The sequence below is a fragment of the Pongo pygmaeus genome, chromosome 16 (assembly GCF_028885625.2).
Source record: "Pongo pygmaeus isolate AG05252 chromosome 16, NHGRI_mPonPyg2-v2.0_pri, whole genome shotgun sequence".
In the NCBI taxonomy this organism is placed as follows: domain Eukaryota; kingdom Metazoa; phylum Chordata; class Mammalia; order Primates; family Hominidae; genus Pongo; species Pongo pygmaeus.
In genome coordinates, this window is record NC_072389.2 from 46,884,158 (window position 1) to 46,912,033 (window position 27,876).

The 27,876-nt window shown below is 39.1% G+C and overlaps 1 protein-coding gene across 28 annotated transcripts in view; it reads left to right on the top strand.

The window, feature by feature from the left end:
- MGA (MAX dimerization protein MGA) overlaps positions 1–27,876 on the top strand; it is a 157,393-nt gene that overhangs the window by 51,849 nt on the left and 77,668 nt on the right. For 26 of the 28 annotated variants that reach the window (XM_063652597.1, XM_063652600.1, XM_063652601.1 and 23 more), the window contains exon 2: positions 5,322–6,452. The exons of 1 other annotated variant lie outside the window; for it this stretch is intronic. In XM_063652597.1, coding sequence (XP_063508667.1) covers positions 5,389–6,452 — 1,064 coding nt within the window. In that variant the 5' untranslated portion in view covers positions 5,322–5,388. Of the gene's footprint in view, positions 1–1,906; positions 2,074–5,321; positions 6,453–27,876 lie in introns of all 28 variants that reach the window. One more of the 28 variants, XM_063652596.1, reaches the window with a different exon arrangement.

Here is a 27,876-nt window from a genome sequence, read left to right on the forward strand (position 1 = left end):
TTATTATTATTATTTTGAGACGGAGTCTCACTCCAAGGCTAGAGTGCAGTGACGCTATCTCGGCTCATTGCAACCTCGTGCCTCATCCTCCCGAGTAGCTGGGACTACAGGTGCGCAACGCGACGCCCAGGGCTAATTTTTTGTATTTTTTGTAGAGAGAGGGTTTTGTCATGTTGGCCAGGCTGGTCTTGAACTCCTGACTTCGGGTGATTCGCCCGCCTCAGCCCCTCAAAGTGCTGGGATTACAAGCGTGAGCCACCGCTCCCGGCCTAGCCTACCCCTTTCTAAAGTACATTTGAGTTTTGCAGTTGGCTTAAGTAGACTTCAGAGTGGTCTTGGTGTGTCTGAAACAGCTGAATATCCTTAATTGACTGCCCTTTGATTAGAAAATTCAAATGTTTTACAATATTTATCTTAGAAAAAAAAGAAAATTCATATGGTAGCTCCAAACCTAGGCATATGCATATAGCGAAGTGGAATCTGTGCCTAGATAGATGTAGAATAACAATTTCATTCCATGTTCTTAAACCAGTAGCTGTTATGGCTCAAGATAGAGATGGTTTTAGTCATAAATTAAGTCTTTAATTCAATGCATTTTCATCAACTAATGGATTAATTTGATTAGTGGAGTTAAAAAACCGGCCTTATACAAATCATAAGTCAGAAAGTTTGTTTTCCTGTCTTCAGGCACATTTTTACATTTTTTTATTATATGCCTGTGCACAAAGTTGAAATAGGTTGATATGACTTCTCTGCACTAATTTTTTGCTTCGGCAGAAAGAAAAACTCAGTGTGTGTATATAAAGTTAGTGTAAAATTTACTTCAAGTGCAGTCTAATTTTCACTAAACTGGGTTTTTGTCAACTGCATCTTTGACGTTTCATAGATTAATCTTTAAAAGATAGTAATTTTTAAAGAATTGGTTAAAACTTCTCTGTCTTGGTTTTACCGGTAATGATCTGAAAACCAAAATTTTAGTTTATAGAAAGATAATGTTTAAGAAATTCGGCACCTTTTCGTGTAATTTATAGGTTTGGGATAACTAAATTTTTTTCATATACTTCTTTGCTGCCGTAGTCAAATGCACCTAAGGATGTTGTGCTCACGTGGAACACATACACACAAAGGATGTTTTGCATACTTATTCACAAAAATAGTTGGTGATTTGTAACAAAACCTTGAAGTTTATGAATTAAAAAGTACAAGCTAGGAGTTTGCATTGTTTGAATTATACATCATTGTAGAGGTATTTTTTTTTTTGCCAGTTCTTTAAGCTTTAATATTTTACCTTATTTGTGACTTCTGTTTAATTTTGTTTTATCAATCTCTGATAGGTATCGCCTAAGTGTGTTAGTTTTAGAAAACCAATCAACTTCATAAGTAAAAGCTTGAGGCAGCTTTTGAAAAGAATCACTGTAAATTTTATCTGTCTTTAAAAAATAAACTTCACATCAGAGGAGAGATTTTTTTTGTTGTTGTTGTTCCTGACCTTCCCTGATATTAGTGCTTTAGTGTTGGGAAGTGAATTTCTATTTTTATCTCTAGTCATAATAGGAAACAATAGTAAACCTTTTGAAGTCTTGATTTTAAAAATATCTATTATCTGTAGACTAACAGATATTTTAAGCTTTGGAGCTGTATGACCAATCTTGTAAGAAGAGGTAAAATTCAGATTAGGTGCTTTTGCTGCTCATCATTAGCTCTGATGAAAGGTAAAATACTTTTTAATTATAATGAAGAAGACTAATAAGTGGCTGAATTTGATTAAGATTACTGACCCACTTACACAGGAGTGGTGATGTAGCATCTTCCTTTTTGTATAACAACTAGAAGCTGTAGCTTTAATTTAGCATATTAGTTCGGTTGATTTTAGCAATCAGATTTTGTTTTTTTTTTTTTGAGACAGGGTCTCACTCTGTCATCTAGACTGGAGTGCAGTGGCACCATCACAGCTCACTGCAGCCTTGGCCTCCCCACCCCCAGGCTCAAGCGATCCTCTCACCTCAGCCACTCAAGTAGCTGGGACTACAGCTACACACCATTGTAGAGATGGAGTCTCACTGTGTTTTCCAGGTTGGTCTCAAACTCCTGGGCTCAAGCGATCCTCCTGCCTCAGCCTCCCAAAGTGCTGGGATTATAGGCATGAGCCACCATGGCCGGCCTCAGATTTCTTTATTATAACTTTGTATTGAGATATAATTCACATAACATATAATTCATCATTTTAAAGTATACACCAAAAAGAAATCCCACACCCATTAGCAGTTAGTCCCAGTTACCCCTTCCCCTGAAACCACTAATCTACTTTCTGTTTCTCTAGATTTGCCTGTGTTGGACATCTCATATAAATGGAATCATACAATATATGTGACCTTTTTCTTTATAACCTTTAATAATTAACTAATTTTAACTTTATTTTTTATTTTTTTAAAGTGATGGGGTCTCACTCTGTCTCCTAGGCTGGAGTGCAGTGATATGGTTATGGCTCACTGCAACCTGAACTTCCAGGGCTGCGGAAGGTGTCCTCCTGGCCACCATACCTGCTATTTTTTTTTTTTGGTAGAGACCGACTCTGGCTATTTTGACCAGGCTGGTCTTGAACTCTTGACCTCAAACGTTTCTCCCACATGGGCCTCCTAAAGTGATAGAATTACGGGTGTGAGCCACTGCACCTGCCCACCTGGCCTGTTTTTTAGTTTTTAAAGGTTGTGTGTTCACAAGGCGCAAAATTTAGAAAGTGTAAAAGGGTATCTTTTCCAAGTCATCAAGTTTTCCTTGGATATGACCAATACTACTGTTTTCTTTTCTGTCTTTCCAGCGATAGTCTGTGTAAAGCAAATATGTACATGTTCTTTTTCATTCTTTGGCTTTTTATTTATTTTAAAGACCGAAATACTGTCTATTTCTTTGACTTTAAAAAGGAAAAATCTTTTACAAGAGTTGAAAAACTACCTATCCGGTATTATGTTGACTGCTTGGATGATGGGATCGTTAGACGCCCAAACCTTATATTATGCAGTATACTCATGTAAACAAACCTGCACATGTACTCCCTGTCTGAAGTTTAAGAGGTACAATAAAAAACTTTTAAAAGATGTGTGGCATAATTTACAACTCTTCTGAACATTTTACGCTTAATATATCTTGTAGATATTTTTTGCATGCATTCATTAAGCTTATACATTCTCTTTTATGACTTAACATTCCACTCTATGGATATGTCATCATTTGTTTTACCATTTTAAGGACTTCTCTCTTCCTGTCTAGTCTTTTGCTGTTATAAGTGGGAATGCAGGGGATAATCTTGTATAGATATCATTTATCACAGGTGTGTGTATTTAAAATAAAGTCCTATAGTGGGTTTTAACAGTGAATTAAAAAAACTTAAAGTCCTGGAAAAACTTCTTTGTCGTAGGATGATATATGGATTTGTACTTTTGATATTTTCAAGTTGCCCTCTCATAGAGATTCTATTATTTTATGCTCCCAGTAACTGCTTAGGGGAGAATGCTGGTTGCTTAACCCTTTCCAGCACTACCAGGCTTTGATTTTTGCCAGTCTGATAAGTAAAAAAACAGTATCTCAAGATGATTTTAATTTGCTTTCCTCTTTACTATGTACATATTCATAGCCATTTGTGTTTATTATCCTTTACTCATTTTCCTGTTAGGTATTTGGTCTTGTTGATTTGTAGGAAGCCTTAAAAAATTATTATTACTGTTAATGTATTTTTATTTTATTTTTTTGAGTCAGAGTCTCGCTCTGTCACCCAGGCTGAAGTGCAGTGGTGCCATCTTGGCTCGTTGCAACTCCACCTCCTGGGTTCAAGCGATTCTCTTGCCTTAGCCTCCCGAGTACCTGGGATTATGGGCGCACACCACCATGCCCAGCTAATTTTTTTATTTTTAGTAGAGACGGAGTTTCACCATGTTGGCCAGGCTGGTCTTGAGCTCCTGACCTCAAGTAATCTGACCTCCTTGGCCTCCCAGAGTGCTTGGATTACAGGCGTGAGCCGCTGCTCCCGGCCGCTATTATTTTTTAATAGAGACGGACTTTCACTACGTTGGACAGGCTGGTCTGGGACTCCTGACTTCAAGCAGTCCTCCTGTCTTGGCCTCCCAAAGTGCTGGGATTGTAGGTGTGAGTCACCATGTCCAGCCCCCTTTTTATGTTAGGGAAATGAGTTCTTTATAAGTTGCAAATACCTTTTCCTGGTTAGTTTGTTTTTTGATTTTGCTTAAATGATTTTGCCAGATTAAAAAATTTACAGAATATTAAATTTTATTTTATTTTTATTTCTTTGAGACAGAGTCTTTCCCTGTCACCCAGTCTGGAGTGCAGTGGCGTGATCTTGGTTTAGTGCACCTTCTGCCTCCTAGGTTCAAGTGGTTCTGGTGCCTCAGCCTCCTGAGTAGCTGGGACTACAGGCGTGCGCCACCACACCAGGCTAATTTTTTTATTTTTAATAGAGATGGGGTTTCGCCATGTTGGCCAGGCTAGTCTCGAGTTCCTGGCCTTAAATGATCCACTGGCCTCGGCCTCTCAAAGTGCTGGGATTGCAGGTGTGAGCCACCACGCCTGGCATTATATAATATTAAATTTATCACTTTTTTTTTTTTTTTTTTGCCTTACTGGTTTTAGATTTTGTGTCTTATCAAAAAACTTTTCTCAGGATTTAGGAATAAAAAAATTAAATATTAGATTCATCTGGAATTTATTTCAGTGTAAGGTCCATTGAGTTCCATTGATTTGTCATGGCTTCTTTAAATGTGTGTACTAAGAAGTTAGATAGCTTTTTACTTATTTATGGAACCATGTCTTCTGAACCATATGAAGAGCTAATTCTGTACAATTAGCTCTTTGGGATGAAAATGGAAATTTACTTATTTAATTTACTCATCACCGGGGAACTTGCTATATAAAGGAATCTTCTGGCAAATTAATTCATGAAGTGTTAGGATGCTTTAAAAATGCATAACCTTCAAATTTAACTTTTTAATTTTGTATACTTTTATTTTTTTGTAATGAATATACTCTTTTGTTTCTTTGTGTGAGATTATAGTATTTATAGTGAATTGTTAGAGGATTAGGATATAAGCACCTTAACTAATTGGATTAAAATGAACTTTAAAAAAATGATTAGATATTCCAGAATAAATATTCTTACTGTGATTGAAAGAAAAGCTTAGAAGCAAAGTCTTAGAAGAATTTAGGATATTTTGGGGGTGACATAATTGTTCTTGTATTTTTGTTCAAGAAATAAATACTCACTTGATTAAAGGGTGTTTTTTGTTTTTGGTTTTTTTTTGCTTGTTTCTTAGGATGGGAAGGCCATTGTGACTATGTGGTGATTACAGTTGTCTTACTACTGAGTTTCCTACTGAAATCATGGAGGAGAAACAGCAGATTATATTGGCTAATCAAGATGGTGGAACAGTAGCAGGAGCAGCACCTACCTTCTTTGTCATCTTAAAGCAGCCAGGAAATGGCAAAACTGATCAAGGAATTTTGGTTACTAATCAGGATGCCTGTGCTTTGGCTAGTAGTGTGTCATCACCAGTAAAATCTAAAGGGAAGATTTGCCTTCCAGCTGATTGTACTGTGGGTGGAATCACTGTTACCCTCGATAACAATAGTATGTGGAATGAGTTCTATCATCGAAGCACAGAGATGATTCTGACCAAGCAAGGAAGACGCATGTTTCCTTACTGTCGTTATTGGATAACAGGTTTAGATTCAAATTTGAAGTATATTCTTGTCATGGATATATCTCCTGTGGATAACCATCGTTATAAGTGGAATGGTCGTTGGTGGGAACCCAGTGGGAAGGCTGAACCTCATGTTTTGGGGAGGGTTTTTATTCATCCAGAATCTCCTTCCACAGGTCATTATTGGATGCATCAACCAGTATCTTTCTATAAACTCAAACTTACCAACAATACACTGGACCAAGAAGGGCATATCATCTTGCACTCTATGCATCGTTACCTGCCGAGGCTTCATTTGGTGCCTGCAGAAAAGGCTGTGGAGGTGATACAATTAAATGGCCCTGGTGTCCACACTTTTACCTTCCCACAGACTGAATTCTTTGCAGTAACAGCTTATCAGAACATTCAGATTACTCAGCTGAAAATAGATTACAATCCATTTGCCAAAGGCTTTCGGGATGATGGGCTGAATAGTAAGCCCCAGAGAGATGGAAAACAAAAGAACAGCTCTGACCAAGAAGGGAATAATATTTCCAGTTCTTCTGGTCATCGGGTCCGTCTTACAGAAGGTCAGGGGTCAGAGATACAACCAGGTGATTTGGATCCTTTGTCAAGGGGTCATGAAACATCAGGCAAGGGTTTGGAGAAGACTTCCCTTAATATAAAACGAGACTTTCTTGGTTTCATGGATACTGATTCAGCACTTAGTGAAGTTCCTCAATTGAAGCAAGAGATTTCTGAATGGTAAGTAGTAGTTTTTCTGTTCTTAGAAATAAAAGGAAGATTGAGATGGGCCAGGTGTTGGATTTAACATCTTGGTTCTGTGGAATGCTACAGATGTTGATAAATGTAAGCCACTATAAAATATACTACAACTGCTTTTACATTGTGTGAAGTGACATCATTTTTCTGTAATGAGAATCAGTTGGGTTCAGGATCTAGAATTATAGGCAAATTGGATAACTTATCAGAATTATTCATATGTATTTAGAATGTTCCTTGATATCCTTGGGGGATTGGTTCCAGGACCACCCAAGAATACCAACACCTGACTACATTTGAGACTCCATCTCAAAAAAAAAAAAAGAAAATCATAGCAATTACAACAACATAGATGAGCCTAGAGAATACTATGCTAAGTGAAATAGGCAAAACAAAAAAAGACAAATACTGCAAAATATTCATAAAAGTAGAAAGTAGAATGGTGGATGCCAGCAAGTAGAGAGAGACTGAAAGATGTTGGTCAAAGGGTACAAAGCTTCAGTTATGCCAGGTAAATTTTAAAGAAAGAGTAAGCATACTGTTTTTTTTTGAGACGGAATCTCGCTCTGTCGCCAGGGCTGGAGTGCAGTGGCACGATCTCCGCTTACTGCAAGCTCCGTCTCCTGGGTTCACGCCATTCTCCTGCCTCAGCCTCCCGAGTAGCTGGGACTACAGGTGCCCGTCACCACGCCAGGCTAATTTTTTTATATTTTTAGTAGAGACGGGGTTTCACTGTGTTAGCCAGGATGGTCTCGATTTCCTGACCTCATGATCTGCCCGCCTCGGCTTCCCAAAGTGCTGGGATTACAGGCATGAGCCACCGCGCCCGTCCGTAAGCATACTATTTTAACAAGTAATAATTTTAAGCTGCTTCTTTGGTTGGGCAATTTATGGATTAGGATATCCCTCAGGCAGTAAATTCACAAATATTAGATATAAATAACGACTCTGAATCCATTTTGTGCTTTGTATAGGTAAGTTTTGTTTCCATTATGATTTGGCATTATTTTTCTTCCCTTCTTCAATTATAGTAGGCCCACATCTACTGGTTCTGCATCCACAGATACAGCTGGCCAACTAAGGGACTTGAGTATCCTCAGATTTTGGTATCTGGGGAGGGTCCTAGAACCTAGTCCTCTTCAGATACAGAAAGTTGCCTGTAATCATGAGTTGTCTATACAATCAATATTCCATGGAGGCTGCAGCTGTACATTCAACTAACCACAAATCCAAAATATTTGGGATGAGATGGCGGGGAGGATTTCACAAAGTTCCAAAAAGCAAAACTTGAATTTGACTATTGTGAATGATGCTGTTTTTTCTTTTTGTTTGAACTTGCCTTATTTTTGTTTGTTTATTTTTTTTGAGACGGAGTCTCACTCTGTCGCCCAGGCTGGAGTGCAGTGGTGCCATCTCGGCTCACTGCAACCTCTGGCTCCCAGGTTCAAGCTATTCTCCTGCCTCAACCTCCCAAGTAGCTGGGATTACAGGTATGTGCCGCCATGCCCAGCTAAATTTTTTGTATTTTTTTTAGTAGAGGTGGAGTTTCACCATGTTGGCCAGGCTGATCTCAAACTCCTGACCTCAGGTGATCCACCCGCCTCTGCCTCCCAAAGTGTTGGAATTACAGATGTAAGCCACCGCGCCCGGCCTGAACTTGCCTTATTTTGATTTTTAAACCCAAGTTCAGCAAAAGTAAAGAAGTCCCTGCACACAAATTTCCTTTACTTTCCTTTTCTTGCTAAAATTGTAGGCCACTAACGGCTACTATTTTTTGAATTTGGAATCTCCGTGCTCATGAGTTCCCCTTGTCTTGTCTGTGAGCTGGTTATTGCTTTGCTTTTTCTAAGGATTGTTGCAGCAGGAGGAAGTGCTGCTCAAGCAATGCATACAGTTTTTTTGTCAAAGGGGAAAGGTTCTTTCAGGTTATACTTTTTGCTGTCGTATTGTTTGTAATTGCAACTGGTGGATGCCATCTTTAAACTTGATTCTTCAGCCACAGCTTAATCATCTTGATTATCTAACATAATTAAAATAAGATTTAAACAGTTGACCACAAATTATATTTTTACCCTTGTTATCCAGAAACAGTTTATTGTACCGTTGGATGACGCGGAATTTATTGAAATTCCTTTAGAGGATAGGGCCTGAAGGAGTTTGTTAGGTGAAAGGGTCAGATGTATGTTTTGTTTGTTTTTCGAGACAGTGTATGGCTCTGTCACTTAGAATGGGTGCAGTAGCGCATTCACGGCTCACTGCAGCCCTGACTTCCTGGACTTGGGTGTTCTCCTACCTCAGCCTCCTGAATAGCTGGGACTACAGGCATGCACCACCATCCCTGGCTAATTTTTTTGTATTTTTAATAGAGACGAGGTTTTGCCATGTTGCCCAGGCTGGTCTCAAACTCGTGAGCTGAAGCGATCTGTCAGCCTTGGCCTTTCACAGTGCTGGGATTACAGGCATGAGCCGCCACACCCAGCCGGGCTTATTTTTTTGTTATAGAAGGCAGCTGTTGGGATTACATATGGTTAAGCTTTTGATTTTAATGGATCAAGAGAGTGGTTCAGATTTATTAACGTATAGTATCTCTGTCACTAAAGGGAGAAAAGCATCTTGAATCATGCTCCAAGAAATAGCATTATCTTTATGTGCGAAAATGGTATTTAGCTATATGTAAACTTTTTCTCTAAATGCTTGATATGGAAGCAGAAATTATTTTTAGGCAGGAGTTGGGCAAATCTGGCCTATAGCCTATTTTAGTATGTATACAAGAATATGTGACAGAGACCATAGATGATTGTAAAACGTAAAATATTTACTATCTGTTCCTTTACAGGAAAAATTTGCTAACCTCTGATTTAAGGGTTTAAAAAATTATATACACATGCGTGTGCACACACACACACACTATTTTCCCATTTTCTATTCAGTTACTGATACATGATTGCTCTGTCGTTCTGCTTTGTTTTAGCTAATGTTATTGGGAAACACACTGATCTTTAGTCAGGCTTTATTTGCTACATTTGGGTTGCTTGACCATTTTTCTCCTACTTTAAACTCTTATTTTTTCTTCCTTGGCTTTTACCATACCATTCACGTGGTTCTCCTAATTCTTGATTTTTTCCCTTCTTTCAGTTATTCTTACTGACTCCTTATATTATAATATATTCAGATATTTATTAAATGAAGGTTATTTCCTAGTATTATGCTCTTGTAGTCCTTATTTTTTCTTTCTTTCTTTTTCTTTTTTGAGACAGAGTCTTGCCCTGTTGCCCAGGCTGAAGTGCAGTGGTGTGATCTTGGCTCGCTGCAACCTCTGCCTCCTGGGTTCAAGCGATTCTTGTGCCTCAGCCTCTGGATTAGCTGGAATTACAGGTGCATGCCACCATGCCTGGCTAATTTTTGTATTTTTAGTAGAGATGGGGTTTCACCATGTTGGCCAGGCTGGTCTTGAACTCCTGGCCTCAAGTGATCCTCCTGCCTCAGCTTCCCAAAGTGGTAGGATTACAGGCGTGAGCTACCATGCCCAGCTGTTGTAGTCTTTTTCTTTCTTTCTTTTTTTTTTGAGATGGAGTTTTGCTCTTGTTTCCCAGGCTGGAGTGCAGTGGCATGATCTTGGTTCAGTGCAACCTCTGCTTCTTGGGTTCAAGTGATTCTCCTGCCTTAGTCTCTGGAGTAGCTGGGATTACAGGCACGTGCCACCACGCCTGGCTAATTTTTGTATTTTTAGTAGAGACGGGGTTTCACCATGTTGGCCAGACTGGTCTCGAACTCATGACCTCAGGTGATCCACCTGCCTCAGCCTCCCAAAGTGCTGGAATTACAGGCGTGAGCCACCCCGTCCCTGGCCATCTTGTAGTCTTATCTATGACTTTGACCTCTTCTCCCATCTAATACTGATTATTATTATGTTTTGAGACGGAGTCTTGCTCTGTCGCCCAGGCTGAAGTGCAGTGGCGCGATCTCGACTCACGGCAACCTCCGCCTCCTGGGTTCAAGCAATTCTGCCTCAGCCGCCCGAGTAGCTGGGATTACAGGCACGTGCCGCCATACCCGGCTAATTTTTGTAGTTTTAGTAGAGGTAGGCTTTCGCCATGTTGGCCAGGCTGGTTTTGAACTCTTGACCTCAGGTGACCCACCTACCTCAGCTTCCCAAGTGCTGGATTACAGGGGTGAGCCACTATATCCAACCAATTATTATTTTTTATTTTTATTTTTAGACAGAGTCTGGCTCTATTGCCTCAGCTGGAATGCAGTGGTGCGATCTTGGCTCACTGCGCTTCTGCCTCCCAGGTTCAAGCAATTTTCCTGCCTCAGCCTCTGGGGTAGCTGGGATTACAGGTGCCTGCCACCACGCCCGACTAATTTTTTTGTATTTTCAGTAGAGATGGGGTTTCACCATGTTGGCCAGGCTGGTCTCGAACTCCTGACCTCAAGTGGCCCGCTCGCCTCAGCCTCCCAAAGTGTTAGGATTGTAGGCATGAGCCACTATGCCTGGCTTAATAGTGATTATTTTTATTTTTATTTTTATTTTTTTTTAGACAGAGTCTCGCTGTGTCACCCAGGCTGAAACATAGTGGCGTGATCTGGGCTCACTGCAACCTCCGCCTCCTGGGTTCAAGTGATTCTCCTGCCTCAGCCTCCTGAGTAGTTGAGACTACAGACACATGCCACCACGCCCAGCTATTTTTTGTATTTTTAGTAGAGATGGGGTTTCACCATGTTGGTCAGGATGGTCTCGATCTCTTGACCTCTTGATCCGCCCACCTCGGCCTCCCAAAGTGTTGGGATGACAGGCGTGAGCCACGGCACCCGGCCAATAGTGAATATTTTTAAAGCCACTGATGTTTCTAGCTTATTTGTCTCTCTTCTTAGTTCCAGACCTCTAGATCAAAATGTTCATTATTATAGACAATTCCAGCTGAATTTTTCTTTTTACTTTAAATCCTGCCCTTTTTTTTTGCATTAGCTATGATAGTCATTCAAATCGGAAACCTCTGCATTATTTTTGCCTCCTTACATAAATCTGTTAAGTTATTCTCCTATTGATGTATATTTGGATTGTTTCTAGTTTTTGACTGTTATGAATAAAACTACAAACTTTCTTACATGTGTCTTTGGTGGACATACGCACTAGTTTCTTTTTGTTACATGTCTAGGAGGAGAATTGCTGGGTCATACAGTAGGCATACTTTTAGTAGACACTGCCAGAATTTTCCAAAAGGATCATACCAGCTTATACTTCCACCAAAAATGTATGATGAGAGTTCCTGTTACTTCTACATCTTTGTTAGCACATGTGGTATTGTCTTTTTTGTTTTTAGCTATTCTGGTTTCACTATCTTTAGAGGCTACTGCTGCTTTTTTTTTCCCCCCTTTCTTTTTTTTTGAGTCAGGATCTTGCTGTTTGTTTCCCAGGCTGGAGTGCAGTGGCAGGTTCATGGCTTGCTGTAGCCTTGACCTCTTGGGCCCTACTGATCCTCCTGCCTCAGCCTCCCTAGTAGCTGGGACTACAGGCATGCACCACCACGCCCAGTTAATTTTTAAAAAAGATTTATGTAGAAACGGGATCTTACTATGTTGGCCAGGCTCGTCTCAAACTCCTGGCTACAAGGATCCTCCTACCTCAGCCTCCGAAAGTGTTGGGATTACGGGAGTGAGCCACTGTGCCCAGCTGTTTAGAGGCTTCTAATTCCATTAATGGATGACTGCTTATTTCCTGTAAGCAGAAATTCATCTTTGCCATCCCCTTTTTGTATGTTTACCTATTTCTTCTTTTTAAAAAAATTGTAGCTGTAGAGGGCAAAATCAATTCATACCCTCTTTTACGTGACCTTCAAACGTTTGGGGAAAAATTACACTCCTTTATGATTTCTGTTATCTTTTATTCAGTCATTCACTAAGTGTAACTGAATACCTTTTAGTTTCAGGTACTTTTCTAAGTACCAAATGAAACAAATTCCTGCATTATGGATCTTAGGTTTTACATAATTCCAACCTAAGCACAGATCATTCAGCTTTTCCATGTGTGACATAGTTTTCAGATGTTTTTCCGTTTGATTAGTTGATTGCACACTACCATGGGTGAACCTGGAGTTTCTGGCACATATATTTTTCTCCCAAGAAAGCTCATCAGAATGCAAGTGAGTGAGAATGACATTATTATAGAGAGAATCACTCTGGTTTGGGTTTTTTTTTTTTTTTTTTGAGACAAAGTCTCGCACTGTTGTGCCAACTGGAGTCCAGTGGTGCAATCTTGGCTTACTGCAACCTCCACATCCTGGGTTCAAGTGATTCTCCTGCCTCAGCCTCCCAAGTAGCTGGGATTTCAGGCACCTGCCACCAAGCCTGGCTAATTTTATGTAGAGATTTCACTATGTTGGCCAGGCTGGTCTCATGATCCGCCCGCCTTGGCCTCCCCAAGTGCTGGGATTACAGGCGTGAGCCACCATGCCTGGCCTGGTTTGATATATTTAAAACAAGAATTAATTCACAAATGTCAATATTAGACAAATATGAACAGTTTTACAAAAATACTGTTCCCACAATCTAGAATCCTGCTTTTTTTCCTCAACATTGTGCATTCTATGGCAGGCATTTTTAAGGGGCTGTGTTAGTATCCATAAGATGTATTTAATCAGTTCTGTGTTGATGGACCTTGAAATTGTTTTAGTTTTTTTAGCCACTACAAATAATGCTTCAGTAAAATTTCTTACACACATTTTTTATATACGTTTGCAAATACAGTGATTAATTCTTAGGAATGGAATTGCCTAGATCAAGATTTTAAGTTTTAATTAATTGCTAAATTATATTCTAAAAGGTTATAACCATTTATATCCCTACCCATAGTACATGAGCCTGCTGATTTTCGTATCATCTTTACTGTAGTCCAAAATACCATCCCCACTGCATAACATCTACCTGGTTTCCCAGCTGCTTTCCCCCCCAAAATCCCATGCTCTATTTGGTAGACAGAAAGATCTTTGAAAAATATGACTTACAGGGGATTATGTCCCCTCTTAAAATTCTTCAGTGGCTTTCCATTGCACTTAAAGGCCACTTGCCTGATCTCTTTGGCCTTATCCCATTTATCTGTTGATGGACACTTGGATAGCTTCTACCTTTTTGCTATTGTGGATAATGGAGTTACGAATTTTTTTTTTGGAGATTGAGTCTCGCTGTGTCGCCCCCAGGCAGGATTGCAGAGGTGTGATCTTGGCTCACGGCAACCTCTGCCTCCTGTGTCCAAGCGATCCTCCCACCCCAGCCTCCAGAGTAGCTGGGATTACAGACATGTGCCACCACACCCAGCTAATTTTTTTATTTTTATTAGAGGCAGGGTTTCGCCATGTTGGCCAGGCTGATTTCGAACTCCTGACCTCAGGTGATCCACCCACCTCAGCCTCTCAAGTGCTGGATTACAGGAGTGAGCCACTGCACCTGGCCAATGAATTCTTTTGGGTATATACCCAGGAGTAGAATTGCTGGATCATATGGTGATTCTATTTTTAATTTTTTGAGGAACCACAATACTGTTTTCCAAAGTGCCTGAACCACTCTGTATTCCCATCAACAGTGCACAAGTGTTCTAATTTCTCCTTATCCTGGCCAGCACTTACTGTTTTTAATAATAGCCATCTTAATGGGTATGAAGGGATAGCTCGTTGTGGTTTTTAATTTGCATTTCCCTAATGATTAACAATGTTATTCAGGCATTTTTTCACGTTTATTTACCATTTGTATAAGGAGGAATGTTTATTCAAGTGCTTTGCCCATTTAAAAATTGAGTCATTATTTTGTTATTGAGATGCAGGAGTTCTTTATATATTTTGGATATTAATCCATTAGATAAATGATTTGGAAATCTTTTCTCTCATTCTGTGGCTTGTTCTTTTCATTCTTATATAGTGTGTTTTGATGCACAAGTTTTTAATTTTAATGAAGTACAATTTTCCTATTCTTTATTCTCTTGACTGTGCTTTTGATGTTATGCTTAAGAAACCATTGCCAAATCTAACATTGGAAAGAGTTTCCCTTATGTTTCTTACTAAGAGTTTTATAGTTTTACTTCTTAAGTTTAGGTCTGCAATCAATTTTGATTTTTTTTTTTTTTTTGAGACAGAGTCTTGCTCTGTCACCCAGGCTGGAGTGCAGTGGTGTGATCTCGACTCACTGCAACCTCTGCCTCCCAGGTTCAAGTGATTCTCCTGCCTCAGCCTCCCGAGTAGCTGGGATTACAGGTGCTCGCCACCATGCCCGGCTAATTTTTGTATTTTTAGTAGAGATGAGGTTTGGCTATGTTGGCTAGGCTGGTGTCCAACTCCTGACCTCAAGTGATCTGCCCGCCTCAGCCTCCCAAAGTGTTGGGATTACAGGCATGAGCCACCATGCCTGAGTATTTTTATTAGTGGTGTAAGGTAAGGCTTCAGCTTCATTCTTCTGCATGTGTGTATCCAGTTTTCCTGTCACCATTCATTGAAAAGACTGTCCTGGCTGGGTGCTGTGGCTCACGCCTGTAACCCCAGCACTTTGGGAGGCTGAGGCGGGCGGATCACGAGGTCAGAAGTTGGGGACCAGTGTGGCCAGCATAGTGAAACCCTGTCTCTACTAAAAATACAAAAAAAATTATCCAGGCATGGTGGCGCACACCTGTAGTCCCAGCTACTCAGGAGGCTGAGGCAGGAGAATTGCTTGAACCCGGGAGGCGGCAGTTGCAGTGAGCCGAAATTGCACCATTGTCCTCCAGCCTGGGCAGCAGAGCGAGACTCCATCTCAAAAACAAAACAAAACAAAACAAAAAAAAAACACAAAACGAAAAAACAAGACTGTCCTTTTCCCATTGAATGGTCTTTGCACCTGTTGAAAATCAATTGACCACATACGTGCGGATTGATTTCTCAGCTCTCTGTATTCTGTTCGCCTGTATGTTTATGTTTATCTTTATGCCAGTGCCACATTATTTTGATTACTAGACATTTTCAAATTGGACAGTGTGAGACCACCAACTTTGTTCTTATTTTTCAAAATTGTTTTTGCTATTTAAGGTCCCTTGAGATTCCATTTTCTTTTTTTTCTTTTTCTTTTCTTTTTTTTTTCAAGACTGAGTCTTGCTCTGTGGCTCAGGCTGGAATGCAGTGGTATGATCTCGGCTCGCTGCAACCTCCGCCTCCCGTGTTTAAGCAATTCTTCTGTCTCAGCCTCCTGAATAGCTGGGACTACAGGTGCGCACCACCACGCCCGGCTAATTTTTTGTATTTTTAGTGGAGATGGGGTTTCACCATATTGGCCAGGCTGGTCTTAAACCTCTGACCTTGTGATCCGCCCCCCTTGGCCTCCCAAAGTGCTGGGATTACAGGATTATAGGCATGAGCCACCGCGATAGGCCGAGGTTTCATTTTCTACTTCTGAAAAATCCCGTTGGGATTTTGATAAGGATTTTGTTGAATTCGTTCAACACTTTGGGTTGTCTTCCTATTCATGAACATGGGATATCTTTCCATTTTAAGTTTTTTCAGTAATGCTTTTGTGGTTTTCATTGTAAAAGTGTTTTGCTTTCTTAGTTAAATCTATTCCTAAGTATTTTATTCTTTTTGATGCTATTATATATTGAGTGGTTTCCTTTTCTTTTTATATTGCTCATTGCTGTTTTATATTGCATATTGTTCATTGTGTAGAAATACAATTGATTTTTGTGTGTTGAGTTTGTATCCTTCAACTTTGCTGAATTGTTTATTAAGTGAGTGGTTTGCGTGTGTGTGTCGTGTTGTGGGGGGGACTGAGAGTGCGTTTTTTTGTGTGTATGTGTGGGTTTTTGAAAGTTTTCTCTATATAAGATTGCACCATCTATTAAAAGAGATATCTTTACAAACTCCTTGACAATTTGAATATGCTTTTTTTCTTTTTCTTGTCTGATTGCTCTAAATAGGACTTTCAGTAGTAGGTGGCAAATAGTGGCAAAAGTGGGAGCATTATGGTTGTAGTTTGTCTTTTTCTAGTGATTAGCAAAGTTGAACACCTTTTTGTATTATTTATTGACCGTTGGGGTTACTCAGGTGATTGTGTACGTGTGTGTATATTCTTAGACACTGTTTTCTTCCCTTGATCAATTTGTCTACACTTAGGGCCCAAATCACATTGTTTTAATTGGTATAGCTTTATGATGGTAACTGCCTGACCATGGTCCCACTGTATTCTACCTCTGTGGTAAGGCATTTTTCTAACTAGTCATTGTTGGTTCTTTACTTTGATGCATTTCTTACTCTGTCTCTTGAGTGTATTGCTCAGGTTGTTGCAGCATTCTTTCTTCTAGTTTTGCCCTTGTCAGAATTATAATTTTTAAAAGGAAATTCAATACTGTTACTAATCTGCATAACTTTTCAGAGGTACACAGTTGCCTTACAATTTAAAAAATTAAGTAAAAATAGTACTATTCTGTTTTAACACCCCCTGATGTATTGAATAAGAACCCATAGTTCGTCTCCATAGGTTGAAATACATGGTCCCCAACAAGACTGCACCTAGTTGAGACATTAACCACAACTGGAGATCCTAGGCCACCTGTACTTTTCACCAGTTGGCTACAAATCCTGAGATTCTCACAATCTCCCTCAGGTTCACTAATTCACTAGACTCATAGAACTCAGGAAAACACTGTATTTAGAATTAGAATTTTGCTGTAAAGAATACAAATTAGGACCAGCCTAATGAGACGTAAAGAACAAGGTCTGGGAGGGTCTCACATGCAGAGCTTCCATGCCCTCTCCCCATGGAAACATATAGGGTACATCACCCTTCTGGGACATCAATGTGTTCACCAACCAGGAAGCTTTATTAAGCTTTGGTATTCAAAATTTTGGGGGTTCATTACATAGGGGTAATTGACAAAATCTGTGATTGAACTTAATCTTCAGTTCTTTTCCCCACCCTAAAGGTTGAGCTGGCTCAGAGTCCCAGTTCTTTAATCACAGTGTTGTTGTTTTTGGAGACCAGCGCCATCCTGGATCTGTTTAGGGGGTCTACCACAGGTCATGTCATTAGCATAAACTCAGGTGTGAGCCAGTGGGTTCATGAATGACAGTCCCTTCTGTCACTCTGGAAATACCAAAGATTTTAGAAGCTTTGTACCAGGAACCCTGGACAAAGACCAGACAAGCTCGTTATACAGCAAATACATAATACATAATTTTAAAAGATTAAATAAAACCACTTATGATGAAAAATAGTAGTGACTTGGCTTTACCATTTTTCACCCCCTAGTTTTCTTTATACAGGAAATTAGTTTTTCCATTTTAGCTATTTCTTGTGGTATTTGTCTCTGTCTAGGTCATATGCATAATGCCAAATAATTATCAATTTTACATGTAATCCATTTAAAATTATTTTCTAGTACAATATATAGGCCGTTTAGTTGTTACTGTTTTTAAATCCTCGTAGTATACTCTTTTTTTTTTTTTTAATTCTGTTAGTGTCATTATCATAATTTTTGGTCAACTAATTTTTCTTTCTTTTTGAGACAGAGTCTCACTTGGTTGCCCAGGCTGGAGTGTAGTGGGTGATCACAGTTCACTGCAGCCTCAACCTCCCAGGCTCAAGTGATCCTCCCACCTCAGCCTCCCGAGTAACTGAGACTCCACCTTGCTTGGTTAATTTTTTTATTTTTGTAGAGATAGGGTTTCACCATGTTTCCCAGGCTGGTCTTGAACTCCTGCGCTGAAGTGATCCTCTTGCCTTGGCCTCCCAAAGTGCTGGGATTACAGGTGTGAGGCACCATGCTTGGCCAAATAATCCATTTTTTTATGTTATGAGATAAATATTCTATACTGCTGAGCCAAATGTCATGCTATGAATTAATTTTCTTTTATAACTTTGTTTTGTAGTAAATTATTGCTTTTTGTTTTTAAATATTTGTAGTTTTATATGTACTGGTGCTTATTCTACCCACATTCTTTTTTTGTTTTTCCGAGACGGAGTTTTGCTCTTATTGCCCAGGCTGGAGTGCAATGGTGCGATCTCGGCTCACTGCAACCTCTGCCTCCCAGGTTCAAGCGATTCTCCTGCCTCAGCCTCCCGAGTAGCTGGGATTACAGTCATGTGCCACCATGCCCGGCTAATTTTGTATTTTTAGTAGAGATGGGGTTTCTCCATGTTGGTTAGGCTGGTCTCGAACTCCCGACCTCAGGTGATCTGCCTGCCTCGGCCACCCAAAGCGTTGGGATTACAGGCGTGAGCCACTGCACCCGCCTTCTACCTACATTATGTAATAAAATCTTTTGGTTCATTCATACACATACACACACACACGTACATATATGTGCATACACATATTCATCTATTGAAAGTAAATTTTTGTGTGTACCTCCTCTGCATACTTCCTTCGGGAGCTCTTTATTCTCCTTTGCCAATCTGATCTGGTTGTTCTCTAGGCCCCTACCAAGCTGCCATCTTGGGATTTTCCTTTGCTATCATCCTGCTAACTTTACATTTGCTATTTTCATATAGGTTCTTTTTATTTATTTATTTATTTTTTTGAGATGGAATCTTGCTCTGTTGCCCAGGCTGGAGTGCAGTGGTGTGATCTCGGCTCACTGCAACCTCTGCCACCTGGGTTCAAGGGATTCTTCTGCCTCAGCCTCCCAAGTAGCTGGGACTACAGGCTCATGCCTCCACGCCCGGCTAATTTTTGTGTTTTTGGTAGAGACAGGGTTTCACCATTTTGGCCAGGCTGGTCTTGAGCTCCTGACCTCAAGTGATCCTCCTGCCTCAGCCTCCCAAAGTGCTGGGATTACAAGTGTGAGCCACTGCACCCGGCCTCATGTAGGTTCTTTTGTGTCCTGTATCTTAAGCTGTCTTTACTGGTTTGTGTTGTTTTTGTTGTTTTGTGAAGTTCATTTTTCAGTTGTTTCTTTAGAAAGTATCTATAGAACATAGAATTTTAAGATGTTTAAGCAAAATTACTAATGATGAAAATAGTTCCCAGCTTCACTTCTCTTCACCCCTCAATTTCTTCTTATATGTTGGGAATTGGCTTTATTCTGCTTCTCAAACTTTATAAAATTGTTTCTGTAACGAGTTCTTTGAAAATGTGTTGTTGCCTCCCAGTTTTCCTGTTGAGAAGTTTGATGCCATGTTTTGCTCTGGTGATTTGAATGTAACCTTGCCCCCTTCTGCTTTCAGAACCTTTTATTGATCCCTCATATTATGAAATTTCAGTTATAAGCCTTGATGTGGTGGTTCTCATCATTGTACTGTGCTTTATTTTTTTAAATTGAGACAGGGTTTTGCTTTGTTACCCAGGCTGGAGTGCTGGGACACAATCCATGGCTCACTGAAAGCTTGGTCTCCTGGTCTCCTCAAGTGATCCTCTCACCTCAGCCCCCTGAGTAGTTGGGACTGACTACAGGTGTGCACCACCACACCTGGCTAATTTTTTATTTTTATTGTTTGTAGATACAAGGTCTCACTGTGTTTCCCAGGTTGGTCCCTGCCTCCTGGGCTCAAGCAGTCCTCCTGCCTCAGCCTGCCAAGAGCTCTTTTATTTTCTTCTGTACTCTACATTTCTCTTTTCCAGTGGATTTCTTAGTTCTTTGTTTTATTAATTAAAGCACTAGTTTTTTTTTTTTTTTTTTTTTTGGTTGGAGATAGGGTCTCACTTTGTCACCCGGGCTGGAGTGCAGTGGCGTGATCTTGGCTCACTGCAGCCTTGACCTCCTGGGGTCAAGTGATCATCCCACATCAGCCCCATAGGTAGGTAGTTGGGACTACAGGCATGAACACTTGGCTAATTATTTTTTTGTAATTTTTGTGGAGACAGGGTTTCGCCATGTTGCCCAGGCTGGTCTTGAACTCCTGAGCTCAAGCAATCTGCCCATCTTGACCTCCCAAACTGCTGGGATTACAGGCGTGACCCACTGTGCACGGCCTAAGCACCAGTTTTGTTTTTTTTCCCTTTCCTTTTTTTAAAAAAATTATTTTTAAGTTCCTGGATACATGTGTAGGTTAGTTACATAGGGCATGCTAAGTTTTATGGAAATTTATGGAAGGCGTTATAATATGGGTTCTTCTTATGTGCACCCTTATTGCCTATATATATGTTTATCATAGCATCTGTTAATTTACATCATATTGTCTACTTGTCTCTCTCCTGCACTGGCCTGTAAATTTCTTGAATGTAGAGACAGTGCTTTATTTACTTTGTTAACCTCTGTGCCTAACAAAATGTCTGGCATTACTGGGCACTCAGCAAATGTTAAGTGAATGAGTTTTATCATGCGTATTTAAAACTTTCTTAATGTGTCTTAGAGTGGCTGGTGTTGTCACACATTAATATGTAGTGTTATTTGTTGCATTGATTACATAATGCCAACAAAAAAAAATCCTTTTAATTAACTGATGTTTGTAATTCATTGATTTTGCCTAGGTATTCTTTTGCCTAATTTATTTGGATAGAAGAGACTTCTCAGAAGAATGAAACTTAACTGTAAAATTTTTTCCCCAAGGCAAGATTTCATGCATCATGTATAAAGTTTTTGTTGGAAAATAGAAGAAATCCTTTCTGAGAGTGTTTATAACTTACCAAGTTCAATTTCTCAGGAAGATGTGAAAGCAGTTAATGCATTAGCAGCCCAGATCTAGCCTCACGAGGTTTCCCAGCTACTGCGAACAAAATGCATGTTGTGTGCTAAATGAAAAGAAGATAAAAAATTTTTTTCTACATTATGAGAGTTATGTCTTGAAATGTGAAGATATCGAGAGAAAAATAGCAAGTTATTTAAGCATTAATCTTAAATTACTTGATATAGACTGTCATTTATATGTGATATACATAAGAACTGAGATAACTGGGAAAGGGAAAAGAGTGGGCTTGATTATGGAAATTGGTTGGCTTGTGGCTTTTCTGTAGTTTTTGCTTGCTTAACCTTTAAAAACAGATAAAGGGAAACTGGATTTTGGTAATGGCTAATAACTATACATTTATTAAAAATTATTGAGTTAACACTTAAAATGTGGGTGGCTTTTATATTATGTAACTTACACAGTAAAGTTTTAAAAAAATTGATAGCTATTTTCACCAGTTAAGTGAAATGTTTGAAAGGGGGAAGTTGTTTTGGTTTTCACATTTAAGTCTGTGATCTGTCTTGAATTATTAATAATTTTTGTACATGCTGTGAAGGGTCAGGGTTCGTATTTTTCCATGCAGATGGCTAGGTGCTCTAGCATCACTTATTGAAAATAATTTTCTCCATTAAATTGCATTGTCGCTTAGGAAAATCAGGTGACTATATGCGCACAGGTAGGTTTATTTTATACTGAATTCTGTTTCATTGATTTATTTGTCCATGTTTTCTGTTATTTTGGGCAATACCAGGCTGTCTTAATGATAGTAGGTTTATAACAAGTCTTAGAATCTGGTAATGTAAGCCTTTGAACCCCTCATTATTTTGGTTGTCCTGGGTTCTTTGTATTTCCACATACATTTTGAGTCAGCTTTTCAGTTTCTGTGAAAAAACCCGCTGGAATTGCCTTGAATAATAGATCCAGTTGAAAAGACTTGATATCTTGACATCATTGAATCTTCTGATAAACATGGTATATATCTCTGTTTATTTAGATCTTATTTAGTTTATCTCAACCATAATTCATTCTTTTCAGTCTTTAATTAAACTTATTCCTAGGTGCTTTAAAAAATGATCCTTGTAATTGGCATTTAAAATAATTTCCCAAATTTGGCTGGGCATGGTGGCTCACGCCTGTAATCCCAGCACTTTGGGAGGCCGAGGAGGGAGGATCATGAGGTCAGGAGATCGAGACCATCCTGGCTAACACGGTGAAACCCCGTCTCTACTAAAAATACAAAAAGAAATTAGCCGGGCGTGGTGGCGGGCGCCTGTAGTCCCAGCTACTCGGGAGGCTGAGGCAGGAGAATGGCATGAACCTGGGAGGCGGAGCTTGCAGTGAGCCAAGATCATGCCACTGCACTCCAGCCTGGGTGACAGAGCGAGACTGTCTCAAAAAATAATAATAATAATAACAATAATTTCCCAATTTTTTGATAGTATATAGAAATCCAGCTGAGTTTTACCAATTTATAGATTCCTTTAGAAATTTTCTACGTATACAGCGTTACCTGTGAACAAATTTAGTTTTATGTCTTCTTTCCAGTCTTTATGCCTGTTCTCTCTCTTGCTTTATTGCATTGCTTGGACTCCCAGTACTGTGTTGAAAATAAATTTTGAGGCAGGGTGCAGTGGCTCACGCCTTTAATTCCAGCACTTTGGGAGACCAAGGTAGGAGGGTCACTTGAGCCTAGGAGCTTGAAAGCAGCCCAGGCAACATAGTGACACCCACCCAGCCCACCCCCATCTCTATAAAAACTTAAATAATTAGCTGGGCATGGTGGCACTTACTTGTAGGCCCAGCTACTTGAGAGGATGAGGTGGGAGGATTGCTTGAGTTGAGCCTGGGAGGTTGAGGTTGCAGTGAGCCATGGTTGTACCACTGCATGGGCAACAGAGTGAGATGCTGTCTTAAAAAAAAAAATTTTTTTTTTTGAGTGGTCATTCATGTCTCCTGATCTTAGAGAAACTCATTCTGTATTTTTTGTAGCATGTTGGGTGTAGTTTTTGTGTAGTGCTCTTTATCACATTGAAATGCTTTCCTGCTATTACCCATTTTCCTGAATATTGTTAAGAATGAGTGTTGAATTTCATCAAATGATTTTTCTAAATCCATTGAAATATCATGTTTTTTCCCCTTTATTTTGTTAATATGGTGAATTAACATTGATTTAGAGGGGAGGGGTGATCTTACATTACCTGGCCATGATGATATCATCCTTTTTAATATTACTGATTTCAATTTGCTAGTATTTTATTGAGAATTTTTACACCAAATTCATGTGGGATGTTTGTTTATAGTTTTATTTCTGATGTGTTAGCAGTAGGGTTATGGTTACCTCATAAAACACGTTGCAAAGTGTTCTGTTTTCTGTATGTGCTGAGTTTATGCAAGATTGCTGTTTTTTTTTTTTTATTATGTATTTGATAGAATTTATCAGTGAAGCCACAGAGTTTTCTTGTTGGCAGAATTCAAATCATGACTTCAAGTTTTTTTCTATTTCATTGATTTTTCTCTCATCATTAACTCCTTTGTTCTACTTGTTTTTGGTTTAATTTGCCTTAGATTAGGGTTTGGTGGACTAAGACCCATGGATCATATGTGCCTACCCTTGGTTTTTACTTGGCTTGTAAGCCAAGAATGATTTTTAACAGTTTTCAGTGATGGGGAAAAAAACAAAAAAATAGTTATTTGTGATGTGAAAATTAAAGTTCAAATTTCAGTGTCCTATTTTTTGGAAGACAGTCATGCTTGTCTTTTGTATTTGTATTTTATTTTGTTTATGTATTGTCTGTAGCTTGAGTAGTTGCAATAGAGACTGTATGGACTGCAAAGCCTAAAATTTTTACTGTTTAGCCCTTTACAGAAAAAAATTATCAACTCCTGTCTTACATAATTGATTTTAGACTTTTTCATTTATATGTATTTTAAACTATACATTTGACTCTTGAGCACTACTTTAGGTACATTCTACACATTTGGTATGTTGAGTTGATAAGTTTGTTACTGATTTGTAGTTTGATTCCGTTGTTGTCAAAGAACATATGGCTTAAAACCTTTGGAAATTATCAAGGGTTTGCTTTATTGTCTAGCATGTGATCTGTTTCTGATTGATACTTCATGTATACTTGAAAAGGATGTATTGTACAGTTGTTGGATATAATGTTCTATAAAGGCTTATCAAGTAAGTTTGATTGATAGTGTTATTGAGTTCTTCTGTTTCCTGGTTTTTTTAATGTCAGTTACTGAGAAAGATGGGTTAAAATCTCCCACTATATTTGTGGATTTGTCTGTTTCTCTTTTTGGTACTATAGATTTTTGCTTCAAATATTTTGAAGCTATATGATTAGGTACATATACTTTTAGGGTTGTTGACATTTTCTTGGTGAATTGAACTCATAAAGTTTTAATTATGTGCCTCTTTATCTCTGATAAAACTCTTTATTTTATTTTGAGATGGAGTCTTGCTCTGTCACTGAGGCTGGAGTGCAGTGGCGCGATGTCGGCTCACTGCAACATCTGCCTCCCAGGTTAAAGCGATTCTCCTGCCTCAGCTTCCTGAGTAGCTGGGATTACTGGCACACACTGCCATGCCCAGCTAATTTTTTGTATTTTAGTAGAGATGGGGTTTCACTGTGTTGCCCAGGCTGGTCTTGAACTCCTGAGCTCAGGTGATCCACCTGCCTACCAAAGTGCTGAGATTACATGCGTGAGCCACTGTGCCCGGCCTAAAACTCCTTATTTTAAAGTCTACTTTGTTTGATGTTGTTAAACCATATTGGTTTCCTTCTAATAAGTTTTTGCATGGTTTATCTTTTTCCCTCCTTGTACTTTAATTCTTCTTCCTTGAATTTACATTGCGACTCTTTTAAATAGCTTATAGTTGGACTTGTTTCTTTATCCACTGTTATAACCTTTGGCTTTTAATTGGACTGTTTTGTTCATTTACATTTAATGCCATTGCTTATGTAGCTGAGTTTTAACCATGTCATCTTGCTATTTCCTGCTTCTCTTATCTGTTTATCTTTCCCTGTTTTTGTGTGGATTGAGCTTTTCAAATTCCATTTATATAAAAATTACCTCTTTGTAATTTTTTTTAGTGGTTGCATTTGTCTACTCAGGCTGCCATAACAAAATATCATAGATTGGCTGGTTTAAGCAACAGAAGTTTTATTTTTTTCACAGTTCTGGAGGCTAGAAAGTCCAAGATCAAAGTTCTGGTAGGGTTTGGTTTCTCATGTCTCGTCTTGGCTTGTATACATATATAGCTGCTTTCTTATTATGTCCACACGTGGGGGGAGTGGGGGATGTCTCTCTTCCTGTTCTTATAAGCCCACCATCCTGTTGGATTAGAGTCCTACCCTTAAAACCTCTTTTAACCCTAATTTTCTCCTAAAGCCCTGTTTGGGCTTCCACATACGAATTTAGTGGGGGACACAATTCAGTATATAGCGGTGGTTATATGGATTACAATGTGCATCCTTAATTTATTGAATATAATTTGAATAATGAACTGCTAATGCAGTTATATTTGATGTCCTTCTATGTGATATAAGCCTCTAAACCTTGTTACTTTATTTGCTTTAACAGTCAGTAGTCGGTGTGTGCCCTCTCCCTCTCTCTGTGGCTCGCTGTCATCCTCTCTTGCCTTCCCTTACCCTCCCTCCCTCTTCCTTTCTCTCCCTACCTCTTTCCCTCTCTTCTCCCTTCTCCTTCCTCCCTTCCTTTCTCCCTTTCTCCTTCTCTCCCTTTCTTTCTCTCTCTCTCTTTCTCCTCTTTCCCTCTCTCCTTCTCTCCTTAAAAATAAAAAAAGTCAGTAGTCATTTAAATAATATAAGAAAAGTCTTTTATATTTACATATTTATTTATTTTCATCTGTTTCCAGATCTGTGTTTATTTTGGTTCATTTTCTTTTTCTTTCTTTTTTTTTTTTTTTTTTTTTGAGATAGAGTCTCACTCTGTCACCCAGGCTGGAGTGCAGTGATGTGATCTCAGCTCACTGCAACCTCTGCCTATCAGGCTCAGGTGATTTTCCTGCTTCAGCCTCCCGAGTAGCTGGGACTACAGGTGTGCACCACCACACCCAGCTAATTTTTGTATTTTTAGTAGAGACAAGGTTTTGCCATGTAGGCCAGGCTGGTCTTGAACCCCTGGCCTCAAGTGATCTGTCCACCTCGGCCTCAGCCACCACACCTGGCCCATATTGTTTCATTTTCTAACAGTCTGAAGAACTTCCTTTAATAGTTATGTTTTAAAAACTTTAAAAATTGAGATATAATTCACATGCAATAAAATCTACATAAAATTAACCCACCAACTGAAAGTGTAGAGTTCAATGGTTTTTAATATATTCACAGGATTGTGCAACCATTACTTCAGTGCTGCAGTCAGTTTTAGGACATTCCTAGCACCCCAGAAAGAAAACCCATTAAAGTAACTTCCCATTTTCCCTCAACCACTCCCCAGCTCCACCCAATCCAACACAACCACCTGTCTCTGTCTCTGTAGATTTGCCTGTTTTGGATATTTTATATAAATGGAATCATTTAATATGTGGTCTTTTGTGCCTGGCTTGTTTTACTTAGCTTGATGTTTTTAAGGTTCATCCATGTGTAGCATGTATCTGTACTTCGTTTCTTTTTATTGTCAAATAATATTTTATTGTGTGGACATTACCACATTTTATTTATTCCTCAGTTGGACCATAAGGTTTTCAGTTTTTGGCTGTTACGAATAATGTTGCTGTGAACATTTGTGTACAAGTCTTTGCGTGAACAGTTTTTTTGTGTTGAAAAGACCATTCTTTCCTCTATTGAATTGTCTTGGCACCTTGGCAATTGAATCAGTTGACATAAATGTGGGCATTTATTTCTGGACTCTCAATTCTGTTAGTTGATCTGTATATCTAGTCTTAACATCAGTATCACACTGTTGACTGGGCACAGTGGATTATGCTTATAATCTCAGCACTTTGGGAGGCCAAGGCAGGAGGATAGCTTGAGGCCAGGAGTTTGAGACCAGCCTGGCCAACATGGTGAAACCCTGTCTCTACTAAAGAGAACCTGTCTCTACAAGAAAATAAAAATAATAGCTGAGTGGTGTGGTGGTATGTGTCTGTAGTCCCAGCTACTCAAGAGGCTAAAGTGGGAGGATCACTTGTTTCCAGGAGTTTGAGGTTGGAGTGAGGTATGATTGCACCATTGCACTCTAGCCTAGGTGACACAGTGGGACCTTGTCTCAAAACCAAACCAAACTAATAGACACACTGTCTTAATTACTGTAGCTTTGTACTAAGCTGAAACCTGGAAGTGTGAGTCCTCTGAGAACTTTGTTTCTAATTTTCAAGATTGCTTTTTTTTTTTTTTGGTGGATCCCTTGCATTTTCATGTGAATTTTAGGGTCAGTTTGTCACTTTCTGAAAAAAAAAATCACAGATGGGGTTTTGGTAGATATTGCATTGAATTTGTAGATCTCTTTAGGGATTATTGCTGTTTTACCAATATGAAATATTTTTTGTCCATAAACGTGGGATATTTTTCTATTTATTTTGGTCTTTAATTTGTTTCAACAATGTTTTATAGTTTTCCATGTATAATTCTTAAACTTCTTTTGTTAAATTTATTCCTAAATATTTTATTCTTGTTGATGCTATTGTAAAATGGAATTACTTTCTCATTTCACTTTTGACATTCATTGCTAGTTTGTAGAAAAACAATTTGTGTGTGTGTGTGTGTCTTGGATCCTGGAATCTTGCTAAACTGATTTATTAGTTCTAATAGTTTTTCAGTGG